This window comes from Dermacentor silvarum, chromosome 4 (assembly GCF_013339745.2).
Source record: "Dermacentor silvarum isolate Dsil-2018 chromosome 4, BIME_Dsil_1.4, whole genome shotgun sequence".
NCBI lineage: Eukaryota > Metazoa > Arthropoda > Arachnida > Ixodida > Ixodidae > Dermacentor > Dermacentor silvarum.
Genome location: NC_051157.2, coordinates 43,237,268 through 43,257,399, shown reverse-complemented (window position 1 = coordinate 43,257,399; position 20,132 = coordinate 43,237,268). Strand labels below are relative to the sequence as shown.

At 47.2% G+C, this 20,132-nt stretch overlaps 1 protein-coding gene across 1 annotated transcript in view; it reads right to left on the bottom strand.

Moving 5' to 3' along the window:
• Positions 1-337: 337 nt before the first annotated feature.
• The window catches only part of LOC125944958 (solute carrier organic anion transporter family member 4A1-like), a 44,972-nt gene continuing 25,177 nt past the window's right edge, over positions 338-20,132 (bottom strand). The window contains exons 6-11 of the mRNA XM_049666417.1: positions 16,257-16,346; positions 12,783-12,975; positions 9,469-9,616; positions 4,626-4,819; positions 1,905-1,969; positions 338-712 (exon numbers count right to left, since the gene is read on the bottom strand). Of these exons, the coding sequence (XP_049522374.1) occupies positions 405-712; positions 1,905-1,969; positions 4,626-4,819; positions 9,469-9,616; positions 12,783-12,975; positions 16,257-16,346 (998 nt within the window). The 3' untranslated portion in view covers positions 338-404. The remainder of the gene's footprint in view (positions 713-1,904; positions 1,970-4,625; positions 4,820-9,468; positions 9,617-12,782; positions 12,976-16,256; positions 16,347-20,132) is intronic.

Sequence of the window (20,132 nt, the reverse complement as noted above, 5' to 3'; positions counted from 1 at the left end):
CTCGTTTGTCCTCGTGACGTGTTACTTTGTCCTGCGTCCTGTATTTGCGGTGTTGCCTAAACACCATGAAAATCCGCAACGCTTCTAAGGGACAGGAAAGTCCTTTGTCAAAGCATTGGATTCAGCGACACAGCTTGTTCCAACGATGTTGATCGCTTCTAGTCCTGCATTTGCGGTGTTGCCTACACACCATGGAAAATCGCAAACCACCGCAATTCGCCATGCTTTAAAGGGACAGACAAGTCCTTTGTGAAAGCATTGGATTCAGCGACACAGCTTGTTCCAACACTCTTGATCGCTTCTGGTCTATATCTTCCTGTGAACCATTTGTCTCGTTGGAATACCGAGAGAGAGCTTTTGTGAGCCCTTAATTCCCCCGGCACATGTCACTCAACACAGGCACACTACCCACCCAGGTGTTGACTCGGTTGCGGCGGGATGTAACAAAGGGAATGCAACGGCAGCGGCCTCTCCGTCAAGCAGCTCGCCAGCCGCGTCGGCCGGAGCCGAAGTTTTCGCGGTACTTGATCAGCGAGAGCGCGTACAGGAGAATGGAGAGCGTCTTCAGCAAGGATGAACACGTAGAAGAGGTTGTGCGCCAGCAGCTTGTTGTTGTAGTAGAGACAGGAGCCGCTGCGACCGCACATTGACTGCCAGACCAGGCAGCTGCGGTCGATCACGGTGCCGAACAGCATCGGGCCCGGTATGGACGCTGTGTGGCAAGTTGATTGGCATATAGTTAATGATAGGCGGGTTTGGGCTGGTCCCGACAACTGTGTTCACGGATTTGCCACCACGAGGAAGCGTTAGAGACAGAGAGCTATACGACCCTGATCAGCCAACCAAGGACCAAAACGGGCTGCTTGTGTCCGAGAGATAGGAACGTTTTCCCTGTTGTACGCCGCTAATTCATTCGTGATCCTTCCATTCAAAGTACAGTTAGAGTGGTTCTTTAAAAATGATCGAGAGTGGTCTGAACGCTTAGTCAATGGTGAAGCGCCAATGACAAACCGTTAACAAAACGAAAAACTCCGTGAATAAGGTGGCAGAGATGCTGACTGAGTTAGGCCCATTCCTAAGTTTGTTGCAAGTTCACGTAACTGCAGTTCGCGTCAGCAACGCCGTGAAGTGCAGTAAAGAGTAGGGCACATGTCAGCCAAATCAGTAAACGATAGCCGGTGGCGTGTTTCTCTACTAATACTTGCGTCAAAGTTGCATGAAATCGTCGTCGTGCGGATGGCGATCAGAGGTGAATAATGGAGGGACCCTTCGGGTTATCTTTTTTGGTCGCTGATGCCATGCGTAGCTTCCGCTGCACTGCGCGGATTTGATGAGATGAAATACAGGCTGTTCAAAATTAAGCTTTATGACTTTCTTAAAATTAGGCACTGAGAGGCACACGAAGACCCCCTGTGCAAATAAGTCATGTGGCCAGGGGAGCACAAAGTGAGGTGATAATTATCGCTGTCAGTAGCGAAATTACCTAAAATTGAATAATTTAACTTTTTGTTGGCTGCAGTAAGTGAGTATGTTTGTATGGAAAGTTAGAGGCAGTCGTGTTTCTACACAGTTTGAGTTGGAAGAATTCTTCTAGCGTGTCTGTGCTCCGGGATATCCGACTCCAAATTTTAATTGTTAATCGCATGATTATGTAAGCAAGATAGTTAGGAATGGCGCAAAGCTCCTCCCTGAGGTGACGCGGCTGTTGCATCCGGCGTTTAGTCTGAGAATGTGGCGGAGGCATTGGCAAATGCTGCCACTGTCTCCCGCAGTCCTCACGAGAAGGCAGCACCTGGTCTCGAGAGTAGTGGCGCGGCTGACACTCACGCTACGAGGCTATAAAAACATCTGGTCTACAGGAACAGGGACCATCGTGATACATCGCTTCAACAACGTGTGCTCACCGAAGATGCGCACGATGATCCACTTCATGGCCAACGCCAAGGAGCGCTCCTTAGGAGTGACCACCCTGCGGAGAAAGAGCGAACTGCGAGGGTCACGACGTCTGCCGCATCATGTACGAACGATAAATTACCGGAAACATTGAAGTAATTAAAAAAAGACGTTATTTCTTTTTTTTTCTGTAAACTAGCAAACATTGAGAATAACACGTGACAGAGTGATGTGGTAGTAGAGCTGTGCGCAAATTATTTCGACGCCTCTGTTAAACCACGTGCACTCAGCGGTGACATTGTCCAGCATTGACAAGTTAGATAAACTCTAAAAAAATCTAAAAGCACCGGAAGGCTTTAGTATCGAAAAAAGCATGTGCTAATAAATAAGATACGCTCCTGTCGCTTTCACCTAAACTCTGCTATATAACCACCGAATCGGAAGTCTATAGGCAGCAGCTCATTGTGACTTGCCAGATAAGGGCTCAATCGCCAGAGTTGTGGCGCAGCAAAAGACGAGACACGGCAGAGCCAACATACATGCAGGTGCAGACCGAATTGTGCGAGTGTGTATGTTGCCTCTGCGTTCCCTCGTCTTTCGCTGCGCTACAGTTCTGGTAATTAAGCACGCAGCGTGTTTAATTACTTCTTCTTTCTGGGGTTTTACGTGCGAAAGCCAGTTATGATTATGAGGCACGCCGATGTGTTTAATTACAAAGTGTTTTATGGAGAGAAGTGCTTGTCTTGTATTAATTCTATGTTCTAATCCTCGTATTTTCGTAGTTGTGCTTTAAAAGCTTTATGACATGAGGGCAAGTTTCTTCTTGAAGGAGGCTATGTAATCCCATCTTACTGTCATCGCATCCCGCTCTCAGAACTGTCTGCCTCTGGCGTACGGAATTTGACGTTTATTTATTTACATTCAGCGACGAGTTTTGCTATTGCCCTGACGTACAGTGTATCGGGCTCATCAGTGGAAAAATTCTTGTTGAGTAGTCTGAGCAGTCACTGTAAAATAAAGCAATGTTTGGACATCTCATTCACTGAATAGGTTGTCGTTGTTCGTGGGCATAAAATAATCTTAGAAGCAAATGGCACCGAACAGACCACCACTTCAAATACAGTAATATGCCCAGGATCTCGAGAAGGTATTCTGTCGTTCGTTCATTATCACGTCGTTGCGCAGAGAATGTTTATTAAAGTGTTTCCTGAGCTATTTAACAACACAAACAGATTTGCTTAAAATATAAAAAAAAAGCCTGTTTTTATTTACAAAAGCATCGGTTCCTTTCAAGCTTCATTGTCCAGGGGAAGCCCAAAAAAGAAAATAAAGAAACTCGTTTTACTCATTTTTTTAGAGGGGTGGGTTGTAAAGTGGCTTCTTTTGAGTATTAGAGTGGTAGCGACTATAGGTACATTCGGCTCGCAATATATCCGTCCCTGCCTCGTGCTAAAAAAGTGTAACCAGTGTCGATCCTCAAAGCAACGATGAAGTCAAATAAGAACAAAATATTGGAGAAAAAAAAAAGGCACCGTGTACATTCAGTGAATGCCTAATATAATGCTGTTCCTGTCCGGAAAACTAACGCGATGTGGGTGGCAATTTAGTGGCTATGTCGGTGGGAACCCGTTTTTCTTTCTTGCGTCTTTTCCTGGTGTTATTCGAAGAGTTATTTACTAAAACATCCCAGCTTTTTTTTTTATTGGGATAGCATTTATAGGGTCACGCGAGACACGTTGGCTCGCACCGTTGGGGCTACAGCCGTCGTGCTGTTCGAGTATCGACGGCGCATGCGTGTCCCACGGAAGAAGTGTTAGAAGGCCATCAGAGACGTGCAGTGCGTTTGGCTGCAAAAAACGTCGAAGCCAATTGGACGCATGGTAGCGCCCCGCGCAATTGTGTCTGCAGGAGCCAAGGGCAGCGTTCTGGCTTCCGCTGGTGATACGAGCGTGGCGCGCATGCGCATTAGCGTTCCCGCTGAGCAGACGTATGCACACCACACCGCGGTGCATACACTTTTCCGAGCGGAGCGAATATACGCAAGAAAAATATTTTCTGGTAATGAAGGCGAAGCTACAGTGGCAAAGCGCGAGAAAGTCCCACATGGAAAGAAAGTCCCACATTCGCATTCGCGTCTGCTTAATCTGGGCAGGAGAAAACACAAACACCTCATTTACAACAGCAAAATAAGCCCAACGGAATGTTAAATTTGACCAATTTTTTTTTCTTCTTCTTATCTCTTCGGTCGTTTGAGCAAAAAAAAAAAAAAAACCGTCGTAAGTGGAAACTACGCTCAAGCAGTGCGCGTGATAAAAAAACCGCCTTGAAACGCTGCCGGAATTCTTGGGGCACTAACACATTTGAAGGTGGTCTGCCCCAATAGCTAAATTTGTCCTGAAGCATAGTAAACGTGAAGCTAAATCTATACAATTCTTTCGTCGGACGCGGAGAAATGCCGACAACCGTTTTCCACCTGCATGGTAGCCGCCAGGGAACTGTCCCTGCTGGCCCAGACTGAAGCGCTGTAGCAATGGGCTCGTGTGCTGCGATGCGCCATGATGTTGGCCTCCGCGCGCTTATTGTCAGAACATGGTGCAAGGAGCTGGACCGCAGCGCTATACCTTATTACCTCTTTCAAAGTTTCGTAATCGGGCAAAATTATTATTTTTTAAAAATCTCTAACGAAGGCTGTAGATGGATAGATTATATCGTAAGAACCAACCGGTCACTACCTGAGCAAAGCGGAGGCGAGCGGCGCCAAGTTGAGGAAGTTGGAGAAGAGCGCGAGGAACAGTCCGACCGTGAAGTAGGGCAGAAGAGTGCAGCCTGTGTTGCACTTCTTGCGGCGCGCTTGAACGTTGATGACGGTGCCGTTGGGCAGATTCTCCGGAACGCTCTGCGTTATGCAGCTGCAGTTGGTGTACACCTGGCGGGAAAAGCGAGCGCACGGTGCCGGTCACTCCGGCGCCAAGGAAGGCAGACGTAAGACACTCCGGGCAGCCACGAAAAACACGGTGGCGTTCGGGCGTCAAAGGTCTTAAATTGTATCTTGCACCGTGCTTTTTAAATATCGTCTTTCATTGAACACCTTGGCTAACCTTAGTTGGGACACCCTATTATATTTCATCGCCCGGCACAGCGCAGTGCATAGACACGCAGACGCACGCCGAAACACGCTAGGACATGTGGGTATACCATACTGCCAATACTCAATTGGCAACTATATATGGTGTCCCACGTAACTTGAATTACACCTTAAAGATATGCAAATGCCACGTAGCTAGAGACAACCAAGGTAATGTTGTTTGCCGTCGCTTGGAGATAGAATATTTTTTTGCGTTCCGCCTAATTGCATAGTTAGTCTTAATTAATTAACTTCCTAACTATTATAATTAGATGAAAAGTGTCAATGAGAAAATTGCAGAGCAACATGAAAAGCTCCCGATACAGCTTTCTGTTGCTCGATACGTGCTACGTAAAAGCGTTAAGGGCCCCGTGTCGTAGAAAATCCGGTGTCAGCGACGGCGCCCGTGACGAAAATTGCCGTATATAGTATATATTTGTATATGCTACGCCTTGCTGTATGACATGCGGCGTACGAGGACTGTATTGCCACACCATTCTATCACTAAAGTTGCTCATACCTTGTCTTAATTTCTTGACAAAGTTATTCCTCGGAATTTTGAAGATCAATTTTGAAGATTCTAACATGTTGCTATCGCATTCACTGCTTCGCCCTTATGGCGAAACTGATACTTTTTCTCTCGCTTTTCTTGTATGACAACGCCAACATCCATTTTCTTTGTTAAAAATTTCCCAACGAATGCGGCGCGGATTCCTTGATGTTTCTTTTTAAAATTCTGACTGAAAACCTCAAGTCTCATGTAAGTGACCACGGCGTCTAGTGTTCCTTCTACTGAACGCGCAGAAGGGCATTCGTGTTCTTGACAAGTTGCCCTTATCAATTAATAGTAACAGACAACATCTGTATACGAATCTCGGCTAACATTGCATGCGAAACTGTATACAGTGATCATAATAATGTTGCATGTATGAGCAATATTGATATGCTTCCTGTTTATAAGCAATGCATCGTTGACATAAAATAAGGCTAGTTTATTGAAGCAAATTAACGTGTCGAATGTCAATCAGAGTATATAGCTGATGGAAAAATTGGTTATACCTATATATACTCTGTCTCAGTAGTTCCTTGCGGCACTGTGAAAGCTACACTAATTCTTAGCCAATAGGAAGGCCGAATTCCCATCGAGATGTACTCATTCGCACCGCGTCGTCTGCTCAGCACATTGCAATGACTCAGCGTCTGCTTGCCATCCTGTCGGTATATGCTCCATGGTTGGTGGATTGACGCAAAAAAATGTTTGACGACGTAACAATAAGCTGCATTTACATGCATGCGACAGCGGGACTTCGCTTCACCTGTATGCTTTCTCTGCAGTTACCTTGCAGCCTCTTTAGCAAGTAGTAAGGGCGAATGGGCGTAAAATGTTCACCTGCGCCACAGCGTCTGCTAGGTGTCTACTCGGCGTTTGCTCGCTACCATCATCTGGGATGCTAGAGCGGGGTAGTAAGATAATGATGCCGTGAACAATTAGGCCTTGATTGCGTTTCGCATCGACAATGCATCGCCAGTGCTAAGGCTGTAGCGCCATCTGCCAACTAGAAATAAAACCAGTTCTATTTTTCGGCGCCGTGTCTGTAGTCCTAGCAGCGTGAAAAAAAAAAAAAAAAACAGCTGATCGCAGTAATTACGACAAAAATTGGAGGACGCTTAAGCTTCGTCTTTCAGAGTAGAACGTGATCGCGTTATCGGGACCCGTTCGCATCGCATCGTTCGCATCCGGCAAGTAGGCTTCATTCACTGCAACACAGAACGTGAGAAAGCCAGCTTACAAGGACCAAGCGCACACCGATCCCTTTAAAGTCGGCTTCACTTTTAAACAGAAATGCATTGCTGAGAAAACGTTTTTCCAGGGGCAATATAAGTTGTCTTATATTAAAATGTGAAGGCCCTAGGACCTTTTTTCATTATTTTATTGTTTGCTATTGCCCCAACGCGCGCGCGTGTCCAAAACGTATTTGGCAGGTCAAGTACCAATTTGACCTGCGAGGATGCCAGCGCCACCTGGATAAGATTTTTGCAAGTGAGCTACCCGAGTGTGGCGGTGTTTTTATGGTAGAAATGCTGGCAAAAGAGGTTTGCGTTTGAGTTCGTAACAGAATTACGTTTTCTCGTACATTGAAATAACTGTGCGACGCCACCATGTCTGTAGGTTGTGGTAATGTTGTACTTTGCCATTTTTCTTACGTGCCGTGGTGGCTCAGTCAGCTAAGGTGTTGCGCTGCTGAGCACGAGATCGCGGGATTGAATCCCGGCGGCGGCGGCCGAATTTCGATGGAGGCGAAATTCAAAAACGCCTTTGTGTTTGTTGTAGTGCACGTTAAAGAACCCCAGGGGGTCAAAATTGATCCGGAGCCCTCCACTACGGCGTGGAGGGCTCCGGATCAGAATCAGAACTGTTTTTGGCGCGTAAAACCCCAGAAAGAAGAAGAACCATTTTTTCTGACGGATTTCACTGTGAGAAATACAATTTTTGTGCACTAACTCCTTGTACCACAACGAAGGGCCTGAGTGGTCGGGATGGTTCGCAATGATTTTCTCCTGCACTAACATCTTGCGGATGTGGTGGTTGCGGATGACTTTTTCCGCCACCGACGCCGACATCCACGAGGACACCGACGCCGACGTCGGATTTTCTGCGACACGGGGCCCTTAACGCTGTCGCCTTAAAACATACCTAATGCTTTGGCCTCAGCTTGAGATGAGACTTAGCGATGACGGATTTTGCCGCTTCTTTTTTGCTGACAAGGCCGCCAGTAGCAAGCGCGAATTCGGGTCGAAGCGGGTAGTCGGCGCTGTACGTGCGATGCCATGTTGCTAAGTGATCACGGCGGTAACCGATAATTACTGTGGCGATAACTGCCACAGTAATTATCAGTGTACGACGTACAAGCGCAACGGTCATCAAATGTCACGTATCGCTGTGTCGTATCATGTAGCGAGCAAAAAATAAATCTCGCTAGTGCTGCAATTAATCAACCAGAGACGTGTGGAACTATATTGTGATGTGCAAGGATATTGCCTCTGTACGTCTCGTATATAGCTTCAGCAGTGCTGCAAGACACTTGTGAGATGGATGGAGTATAGTATTTATTTCAATAACGGCAGAAGAAGTCGCACATTTTATATTTATATTTATTTAAATAAGCTGAAAAAAGGGCCTATGTTATCTTTTACTATGATTAAGAAACGTTTATTTTTTGTGTCAAAGAAAGGCTAATCCATAAACACGAGCACAACTTTTTTATCTTACGTTATTGTCCAAGTCCAAGCATTTGCAAGTGCTTATTGCACGCATGTTTAATGAATATATGTACTTTTATATTCATGTATTGCTTTTTATATTCGCTCGTCTCGGCTTTTATATCCACTAAATATTGACCATTTTTTCTTTCTAATTTTCTTACAGTACGTGTTTAGTGCCAACGCAATCGGCACATGCATTGTTGGCTATGTACGTACTGCCTAGCCACGCACACCAAGCCCTTGTGCTTATGCGGGCAGTCTACTGCATTGTTTGCCCATTTTTAAAGCGAAGCTTTCTTTGTCTTCTCCCAATTTTCGGGGCGCTGCTGCTGCTGTGATGATCTTGCCGCGCGTGCCGCTGGGTTTCTTGCAACACCACGAGATGGCGCTCGCCTCCGCGCATCGCAGGTGGCGTTGCCGCGGCTGCGTTTCACAATTTGTGCGTATGGCACGTGCTATGCTTGCTTTCCTATGCGACAAAAATTGCAGGTGCTGGGCTGAGGAGGTCGCGTGGTGGGCTGTGATAGTGTACACATTACAATCCTCCATAGCCTGAAGAGAGCGCTTGAAGACGGCGTATCAACAGCCTGCTGGCCAAGTATACAGAAGGAGCGCGTAAACACGCACTAGCAAAATGGCTCCAAAGCGTGCACTCAGCTAGCGTCGAGGATACCCAGGCCCGAAAGACGCATTGCGCGCAACAGGAGCGTCTTCGCTTCGCATCGAAACATGGTGCAGACCGCGAATGTATGTATGTATACATATAAATATACTAATAATAGAATTACGTAAACCCCATGATTAAATTGAAGCATAACACTTCTGCCACGATGCGATGTGTCATGCGAGGCAATGATAATGCTGAACCCTCTGAGAGATTATGAAAAAGGATGCACAACACCACCTCAAGCAAACACGTCTCCCTGTGTGTTCTGTGGACTACGCAGACAAACAGCAGTGGTGCACGCAAGTTAACGTTTAAAATCAACCCACCACTCTCGTATTGGACTAAACGCTGCAGAAATCAAACATTCGCCGCCATCACCGCTAATTATCGTCAATCAAAGCAAGCAGTATACAAAGCTTCGCTTACATCGATTCCCACAGTGCGTGGAATCCGCATTTTTTTTGGGGGGGGGGAAGTAGTTTGATTGATTGATAATTGTGATTGATTGGTTGATTCTTACCCTTGCTTTTCCCGTTGCCAGGCGTGCTTCGCATCCCGCCAGGCAGGGAGAAAAAAACACGGTTCCATCCACCGAACAGACTGGGTTGTACACGCTACTGTGGCAGTTGCAATGTTTGTTGCACGGAAACTCGTAAGGATCGGAGTTGCTGCGCAAACGAAAGGTCAGCCAGTCAAACTTCCTTCAGATCTACGCAAATCTGCAGCAAGATGTGCATATAAGGGCAGGGAATAGCGTCTTCACCTCGCGTGTCTTCCACAAGGTTATAACTTCTTATCGGCGCCCTAATTTGTTAAAGACTTTCCTAAACTAGCAGCCATAGTTTCACTCGCAAGGTTTCAACGCCTTGTTGTTCAATTGCGTGGCGTGCGGCATCACGCTGGCTTCTAGCGAGGGCAGCACGGCTCATTAAATGTGCCCTGAAACACTTTTTGCGATAGCAATTATGTAGGATAATACATAAAATCTTCACGCTCAGCCGATGCGGGGACGCGCGCTATCACGGAGAGCGAACGCACTCAATCTCCCACGCGCAAGCAAGGAAGCGGGAAGCCAGCGCCGGAGGGAGCGGGGGGGGGGCACTTCTACTCTGCCAACAACCGCGCTTGTCGCTCGCCCGCACCGTCTCTGATCTCTCCCACGCGCAAGCAAGGAAGCGGGAAGCCAGCGCCAGAGGGAGCGGGGGGGGGGGGGGGGGGGCGCACTTATACTCTGCCAACAACCGCGCTTGTCGCTCGCCCGCACCATCTCTTATCTCCACACGGCTCTGACCTTTGTGCACTGTGCATTCGCCGCTCAGTTTCTGTTGAAGCGATAGACCGCACGTACCTTCGCCCGCTGCAGCGTATGGGCTTGCTCAGCAAGCCAGCGTTTTGACAGTCGTTGTCTGCAGTCATTCAGTGTGATCTATTCATGTTTGTTTGTGCGCGCTCACACCACGCTTGTTCATTCAGTTAGTAATAGTCGGGCCACATTTTCCAACGCACGCTACACATTTAATGCTGCCCGGATCGGCAGTGCAGCGCTACAGGTGTGTCCCTTCGCACGCGCTGCCCACGGGAAGCGCTTCTCATCGACACCACCGTTTCACACGCGCCTTCTCGTGGTCATCGAGTCTCTCTTCATGTCGGTCTACTTACGCCGCAGCACACCTGCTTACTTAATCAGCTCATGTTTACTACAATTCATATTGCTAAAAAAGCCGCTCACCTTACTTCGTATGACATTGCTGTGTTGCTTCGCATTCATTGCTTCGTCCTTAGGGCGAAACTGTGACATTTTTTATTTGAACGTAGTAAAAAAACAAGTTGCCGATCTGTTAGCGAGGCTCCTGTGAACACGTTAGCCAAGTATTATTACACTGCACGCAGCATGGGATTTACAGTCTCGGGTCAAAAGCAGTGAACCTTCACTTGCAATCGCATCCACAACGTCGTCATCGAAAGCATTTGGCCGACCAGCGCTTTTGGCCGATTTCGTGATCGCGAGAACATCCTCAGTAATTCATAATTGCTCATTGTGAGTTAAATAGAGGAAAAAATATATATGTTTGCAGTCTCAAAAAGTCCGAAACATCATTTCATCTTTGCACTGTGCGTAGCTGCGGCCACTTGTGCGTTGCCTCCGAGATGGCAGCGGCGTGCGGCGTAGCGTAGTTTACCGCGGCCGTCACGGGATGTCACGAAGATCGCCTTTCGCCGCTCAACTTTTGGCGAGGGCTTTGCCTTCTTGGCTTCTCCGCTGTGTAGCTTCCTGCGCGTTAGCGGAGCCGAAAAGTGAGAGAAAGCCGGGTATCGGTGCGATAACTGCACTTAGAAGAATTTCTAAATTCTTTGCGGCATGAGGTTCGTGGGGCGATGTACTTTAATAGTGAGGCTATTCTCTGATTAGTTAGACAAGTGTTTCAGGGCCCCTTTAAGCGCAGGCATACATCATTCTTTTTCTTGCGAAAATGTGTTCAAAGTTTCCTTATATGTATATATATATATATATATATATATATATATATATATACTACATGTATAGTTGAAGTAGTTTTCTCAGTGACATTGTTTTTACCACAGATGCATGCATTATGATATGACTCGAGGTCATTAGACACTTGTGGAAATTAGAAAGTTATATTTTGAACAGAGAAAGTGAGACGATTAATCCTAATAAAAGACTTGAAGCCCATCATGCGAGTAGCCCACAAGTGGTTGTAAAAGTTGTAAAAGAGCTGAAGCTGCTAATATTGGCAGGGTATTATATTTCGGCCACTTTCACCCAGAAAACAGAAACCTAACGGTAAAAAAAGCGCAACTGCGAGGTCCTTGTTCGGATTAAAAAGGAGGAAGAAACGTATATTTTTCACAATGAACGGTAATATTGACCTAATCGCCGTCGCAGGAATGTAATCAATCAATTTATAGCCCAACCTAATATATCGCTCCAACATCCCCTTGAAGTGGTTCGTTCATGAGATGTTCGTGTCAGTGATTGACTGGTTGACTGGTTCACAGAGGTGCTTTTGCGTCTCAAATCTGTGAAGTTTCCCATGATAAATCAAATGACCAGCAGCTCGTCTGTACCGCTAAAAATTCTGCCATGAATCGTTTATAAGCTCCCGATACTTCTGCGTTGTGGGAATTATTGTAGAATCGCTAATCTTAATGTTTCGCCATTAAAGAAGTTATCTCCTAAAGCTACATTCGCCTGAAATCTGCTTGATCAGGTGTAAAGTGGGTTAAGATTGCGACAGCACTTAGTCGGGTTGTTAGACTACATTAGTGTTACCGCCGTAGGATTACCCTTGTTAGCCTTTGCTGTCCGAGGCAGCTGCCAGCTGCGCATACGGGGCAGGGATTAGCTGTGCCTTTACGTTACGCGGTAACTAACTAAAGCATCCAGTAGCTACCCCCCCCCCCCCCCCAAAAAAAAAAAAAATGAAAAAAAAGGCACAACTAAGCCATAGATAACCCCCGCCCCATCTGTGGGTTTGGCAGTTGGCTGATAATTCATGCAACGGAAATGGTAAACGGTAACGCCATGGCACTATAACGCTAGACTGAAACCGTCGGTTACCATTTAACCCGGACAAGCAAATTTCCCTTAGTGCTTTCTTCAAGACGAGCCAGATTATAAGCTTCACTTTGGTTGATCGCCCATGCAATGTAATCCTTACTGTTCAGTGCAACTTCATTGTGCGCTGTAATAATACTTCTCGTAATACTTCTTTCGTGCTGTTTGCCCCAGGAATACAATACCAAAGCACTGCAAGAAAAAAAAAAAAAAAAAAAAAAAAACGAAGGAACAGTCTACTATGTCTTGCTTACTTCAGAATTGCGGGGATGTTGACGGCAAAGCTTGGGTCCGGGCAGTAGCTTCGAAACATGAAGATGCAGACCCAGGGTACAACGCTGACGATGAGGCACATCTTGATGATGGATTCGCAGGACATGTTTAGGCGCGTCACCAAGTATCCGCCCAGGAAAGTACCACCACATCCGCCCGCGATGGCAATAGCACCTTTGACAGGAATCCCGAGGCTTACTTAGTGCCGACTACTTGATCACACACCAACAGGGCAGGCTACTAATACTACCGAATGTACAAGGTGTTTCAGCGAACACTTTCAAAAATTTTTAAAGGTTGTCTGTGGCAGATAGCCCCATTATAGTCCATGAGCTGGTCTACTCGAAGAGGCGGACATTAATTGCACAACAATTGAAATGAATAATCAGACTATATATAAACACAAAGCATTAATTAAGTTTTAACTAATTACCACATGACCCATATTGCAATATATAAATTCTAGCCGTGGAGTTCGCAAGGCGGGTCCACTTGGAACGTATTCTCAGGACGACACCAGTTTCAAGATATTAATTCCCGAACATTGCAAAGAAACGCATTGGCGTTCCTGTTACATTCTTAACAAAACGTCGTTTTATGCATTGAAGCACAAAAGTAGCTGGAACGCCAATGCATTTCTCCGCAAAGTTCGGGAATTAATATCCCGAAACTGGTGTCATCGTGAGAATTCGTTCCAAGTGGACCCGCCTTGCGAACTCCACGGCTAGAATTTATAGATTGCAATATGGGCCATGTGTGAATTAGTTAAAACTTAATTACTAATTTTTTGTTAATTAGTCGAATATACATTTCATTTTTTGCGCAAGTAATGTCTGCCTCTTCGAGTAGACCAGTTCATGAACGAGAATTGTGCTATCTGCCACAGGCAAGCTTGAAAAGTTCTTTGAAAGTGTTCGCTGCAACAATATGGGCCTCGAGGACACGCTCTGGCACCATCTGCTGAAACCTCTCCGTGACGTAGAAAGCGACATCACGCGATACTAGCTGATAACGGTTCAGCATCTTCAGCGGTTTAGCCACGGCTAATTCCGAGTGCTTGCAATGTTTTAAGTATCGTATGTGTGGCGCTTTACCTGCAAAACAACCTAGCGCGTATACATCCCAGTCTGGTGTGTAAGGAAGCGCAGGCTTTTAGCGAGCGAGCAACCTGATGATTTAATATTGGCTATTCAGTTCGCATGATCTTTCATAAAAGTAGTTATGAGTACTTTTGCCGCAATAACATTACTGTTCACAGCATTCGTCCGGGAAGTGCGGCTTGCCAATTTCGCCAGAATTATCGCGGGGCGATGATTTATCATAGCTGTCAGTTGGGCGTATTGGCAAACGTTAATGATGGAAAAAGCACTACTAAAACGGATACTTAACAAGAACACAGGCCGAAGCGCTTCTTTTTCTTTTAATGAAAAATGGACACATGGAAAAGGGCCCTTTGTACTAGAAATAAAATTTAGCTGTCAGTTGGGAGTGATGGTTTACGTTCATAATGGAAAAAGGGCGCTCCTAAAAACGCAGACTTAGCAAGAACCGCGCTTTGTCCTTTGTTCTTGCTAAGTCTCCGTTTAGTAGTAGCTTGTATTGCCTCACAAGTGTCAGCGGCGGCTGCGGCGGCGGTGGTGGTGGTGGTGGTGGTGTCACACTAAAACCCTATCGAAAACCTGCCGAAAACTCACGTCTCGTTCACTTGGTATAAACCAAAATTGGCATGGAAGGGTACGAATGTATGACTAACATGACTGATAAGTCATGACATCAATAACATCACATGCTGGTCAGTTACGTCATGATTAACGATGATAAAATCACGTGTGGCGCATACCCGCATTGGATATGCGGGTATGAGTCAGGGACAAAAAAGAAATAAAGAAGGGAGGAAGGAAAGAAAGAAAGCAATAAATAAAGAAAGAGAGAAGGAGAGAAAGAAATCACGTGTGGCTCATACCGGGGCCGCACATTTCAGCTCCGCTGGTTTACCATCTGTACAGGGTGCATAGGGCCGTGAACGTGACGCGCGTGACCAATCAGGGTCGTTTGGTGTGTCGCAGGGAACGAAAGGGAAGGAAAAGGGGTTTGCGCGCGCTGCGCCGGGATGCCCTCACCTCAGAAAGAAATGACAACAAAATGACAAAAAAAAATGACAGCACAAAAATCGCTCAGCAAAAAATGACAATGACTCAGAAAAAAAAAAAGATTAACGAAACGACCATGAGAGCACCAAGACGTAGGTGGCTAGATAGATAGATACTCTCAAACTGGCAATTTTCGCCAAGAAATGCTTCGCAATTAAAACCACTGGAATGGGTTCGGACGTGGGTACTAAGTGAAGAAAACACTAAAGGATGATGGTAGAAGTCATAGTCATGAGCATGACTCAGCAAAAATGACAATGACTCAGCGAGAAATGATTAACACTCAAAAACCACTGAAAGGTGTTCGGAAATAAATGATAGGTCATGATATCAATGTCATGACATGCGTGTCATGTAGGTCATGAAACAGCCGCCTACGTCTTGGTGCTCTCATAGTCGTTTCGTTAACCTTGGTAGGCTCCCCGCACACTGCTTCGTATAACATCGAATCCCACAGGGCGTGGGTTCTCCCGGCTTCTTTTTTGACTGATTTCATATCAAGCGAGCGCGGTATACAAGCCATATGCACATTGCTTGCTCGACTCCTACAATCATCATATTGTTACGTTTTCAGTGACTTTATCAGCCAAGCATCTCGCTGCCGCTTAGTTTTGGGGTACGCGTGAAAACTCACGTCGGGCTCGGCCGAATACGTCCGGCACTGCGACATCGAGCAGTAAACGATGCTGTGTGAGTGGGCAAATAAATTGCCGCCTTTGGAATGAAACACGTTATCTAAAACCCTAAAGTCGAGTCTTCAATCGCCCAGCCAGAGAGCTGCGTTGACTGCGGCAAAGGCCGCAAAGGTGATGGAGAAGGCACGAACTCGGGTCATGTGATGTCACTTCCTACGTCACAGCGATGGCAGCGCCGGTCTCTCCAGTGGTGGCCCTCGAGGCCAATAGTGAACGACACATGAAGCGAAGTAAAGAATAGGGGACGTTCAGCTCTTACGGCTAATGGGGAGGCAGTGATATTACGTCATTTGAACTGCCTTAACAGGTAACAGGTCAGTCGTAATTTTTGTCACTTAAAGAGAAAAAACAGCGCGAAAAACGATGGAGAGCAGAGATGCACCGAGCGGGAGTCGCTTATCTGGAGGTGATTCTGCTACACATACACAGATTAACCAAAGCAAAAAAAAAAAAAAAAAAGATAACAGTATACGGACTAGCGAGAATTCAAGATGCATTTACGCGTACGTGAGAATGCGAGAGAGAAATGCGCACGGCATTTTTTGTTATCTGCCTTTGTAAAATATGGCGAGCTATTATTTTCTATTCAAAGAAACAGAAAAGCACTCACCCAAGACAGCCGAAGCTTTCGACGAACTGATAGCGAACTGAGACTCAAAGAACTTGGTTGAAGTCTGCGTCACAGCGTTTGTAAGCATGTCTGAAAGAAAAAGAAAGCCGGTAAAAAAATACACGCCGATCAATGCGTTTTTCTCTCTTCTAGAGGAAATAAAATTGATGGAGTTGATGCGAGATATGTTCGAAGGCTCACACAAGGAAATTACTTATAATCGTGAGATCCTATGTGAACCCCCGTGGTCAACATATTTTATCCTTTTTTGTTAAATTAAATCATAAGTGATAAACTAGTATATTCTGCTGGAACAAAACCATGTGAAGGATGTAATCATTTTGTTGCCACCGATTTTTCGGAAGATTGACATTTTGTGAGCGACTTTCTGCTGCATCGTCACCCACGACGAAAAATGAATGCATAGTGCATATCAAATACCACCACATGACGCGACAATTCCGTATGAAACGTTAACAAGAATACCCGCCATGTGATGTTAAACCTGTACTAATGGAGGAATTACAAAAAAAAAGAAACGAGGGAGCGTCGTGTGATACTTTTGAAGCCTAGTCATAAATATAAAGGAAAATGTAGGCCCTCGTCACGTGATAGGCAAGCGGTAGAGCGTAGTCGCATCGCTTTGGTTGCGTCTTCTGCGGTGGCTTCACATTGCTTTTTGTAGCGAAAGCTACACTGGCCGCATTCTCGCCGTTTCGCTGTGGCTGGTGGCTGCCCCGCGAGCTGCGCCGTTGCCTAGCAACGCCGCAGCTGGTGATGATGATGATGATGATGATTTGTGGCTAATGAACCCTTTGTAACGGGTGGGCTCAATACATTAGTGTCCTAGCCAAAAGAAAAAAAAAGGAAAAACAATCCATAACCACATAGTCAAGAGCTATACCACACCTAGCACCGTTCGCGATTGTTTTACGGCTCTCCACCACCGCTCTAGGCGAGCTTTAGTTGTGGCCACGCCCTCGAAGCAGCGGACACCTTCAGCGTCGAGAAATCCGAGGGCCTGCGGCATGGTGCTGCCCTCTTTTGGGGTGGGAGACAACTTTGCACAGCTAAGGACCAGGTGCTCCGCAGTCTCCCGCTCGCTACCACATACTCTGCACACAGCGGCCTGTACCTTGGGGGCGCAGTCAAACCGGCTACGATAGTTAAGAGTTCAGAGTGCACGCGCCTCGAATAGGAGGGCGCTGCCACCGCTATTGTCGTACATCGGCTCTGTTCTGATGGCCCCTTGTAGTCGCAGTACAGGTGGAGCGTCGTCTTCGAAGCCATAGCCGATTTCAACAGTTCTCGCTCTGCCTCACGCACATGGTCCTGAACTCCTTTAGTTGTCTCACACCTGGCTCCTCCGGTTTCTGAATAGTTCAAGAGGCCATATTTTCGCCTCAGGAACTGGACACGCGCCCTCCATTTTGTCCGGATGTCTTTAAGGTAGACGTACCGAAACACCCTGCGCGCCCACCCACTGTCGTCCATGTTGCGCAGGCGGCACTCAAACGCAATTTTACTCTTGGCCTCTCGAGCTTCGAAGGAGGATCAGCCGACATCGCCCTGGACGGCCTCTACGGTAACTCGGCGATGGCAGCCCAGGGTCAGGCGGCCCACCTCTCACTGTCCACGTTCCAGCCAATCACGGGTTGGCGCTGTCAGACATATGGTTGAGTTCGCGAGGCACATGCACTGACTTCCACAGCTCGCGCACCATGAGATATCGGCTACAGCCCCACAGGCATTGTCAGCGTAGTATGCGACTGGCCCGCTTGCATATGGCATGACGTCAGAGAAGGAGCCGGTGAAACCGCGTTATGTAGAAGGGGCATTAGATAGAAGGGGCGGCTCGGTGGGATTCGTCGGCAGATATGGAAAGTGAGTCGGAGAGACTGAAAGAAGCCAGTCTTCGTCGTCGGAACGAAACCAAGAGGAGGCAGCGAGCCGAGGAGACGGAGGAAGAACGAGCCGCACGCTTCGAGAAGCGTCGTAAGTACGAAGCGGCCAGGCAAGTTGATTCAGATGAGTATACCACCCGAAACGTGTTCAAGTCACTGGACGACAACCCCATATCCTCCCGCCTCACCGACCTTCGGGCCAGTCTTTGGGGCAATTGAGAAACAACAAGATGAAGACTTTCAAAATAAATGCGTTACACTTTAGAAATGTCTAGTCTTTAATGCAACCATAACTTAACGAGAGGTAACAACCTAACCTAAACACTCAGACGTACGAAGCTAAACGATAAAGATGTACCGTAGAGAGAACCAAGTTAAACAATAAGATTAACCGTACCTCTCGCTACGTACACCCAGGCATAACTGAGTTAAGCCACAGCCAATTTTTCTAGAACGCGAAGGCGGCGGGGTGAGAACGCGAAGCTTTCGAAGCGTTTGCACGGATGTTGTTGACTGACGCTGATGCATGACGTTGTTTGCTGCGGAGTGCTGGCGTTCTACTTCTGTTTCCGCTTCTTCGGAGGTCTCCCGAGGCATATCTCGTGGTCTCAGTCTCACCACCCCTGGAATTTATACCCCGAGATTGTCCGTAAACACTTACACGCCGAGTGCGTTGCTTGGCGTGATTGATGCGCTCATGCTTGAATTTTTCTCGTATACGCGTTACGTTCGCATGTGCTGGAGAGGCGCCTGGAAATCACCGCCAAGCGAACCCGGTAGAGTGTCTAAATATAACTTCGCTGTATTATTCACGGTACTGCACGGTGCGCTGTGGCTGATATGATGAATCTTAAGAAGTGCGTGGAAGTTAGACTATGCTCGGGAATTCTACATGAGCTTCGAGGTGAGAACGCTGGCGACTCGACTAACCTCGGCGGTAAGCGCAAGTGATGCTTTGGAAATTGTAGAGTCGTGCGCGAGGCGCCCTCGCCTTCCTCCATGACTTCAAGGCATTCAAGGCAGCACACTCAAAGTGAAATCCGTGCGTTGCGCGCGGCTGCAGAAAACAGCGTGTTACTTCCTCCATGCTTGTGTTTGTGACGCAGGCGCCACTAAATGTTACCACGAGCCAAACAATACCTTGAATGGCCTGGCAACCATGGATGACAGATTTCCTAAGAGCCACCACTCAGATATGCCCCAGAGAAGAGAGAGGGAGGAGCGGCGTCAGAGGAGATTGACTTGCCGAGGCTAGCGGAGTGACGTCACACTCCCTCCTAGTTCTTTTCTCTGTCCTACATGCGCCTCTTCCTCTTCACAACCACAACCTATCTCTCCATGCATGTACCTGTGCGTTTAGGCAGAGAAAATACAGTTTACCAACTGGACAAATGGACTCTTCGCCCACATACGTCGACTTGCTGATGTGAGCATGTGCCCGAGACTCTGTGCTATCTGATCAAGGAAGTAGTTTTAATAGCGAAGCTGTTAAAGCTGGAGGAGAAACATCCGACACCTGCAGAAAATTCCGCGCCGTTGCCTAGCAACAACCAAGCCACACCTGCGCACCACCTGGCCCAACCTCGCCTAGCAGCGCATGCACCGAAGCATTCGCGATGACGTCACCTCGCGTTGTCTAGTAGCCGCCGGCGCAGGTGCGCGCTCGCTTCGTCCGACACAGATCCGGCTCTGCCGAGCTCCCGCCAGCTGCGTGCTACTGCGCATGCACCGTGACGTCATCCCGGTGTGTCGTCTGCTGCGCGCCGCCCGTACACTGTGCATAGCTTTCGCCCAGTGTACATTTGCTTGGCCTCGGAGTTTGCCATAAAAGCGGCTGCGCCTAGTCGTGTCAACTTTCGCTAGATATCGAGCGGCTAGCCTCCAACGCGTTCGGCGTCGGCAAGCAGCAGCGTTCTCGGCACTGTGCCAACCTTGGTTAGCCTGCCTGCGTTTGTGGCATGCCAGGAACGCT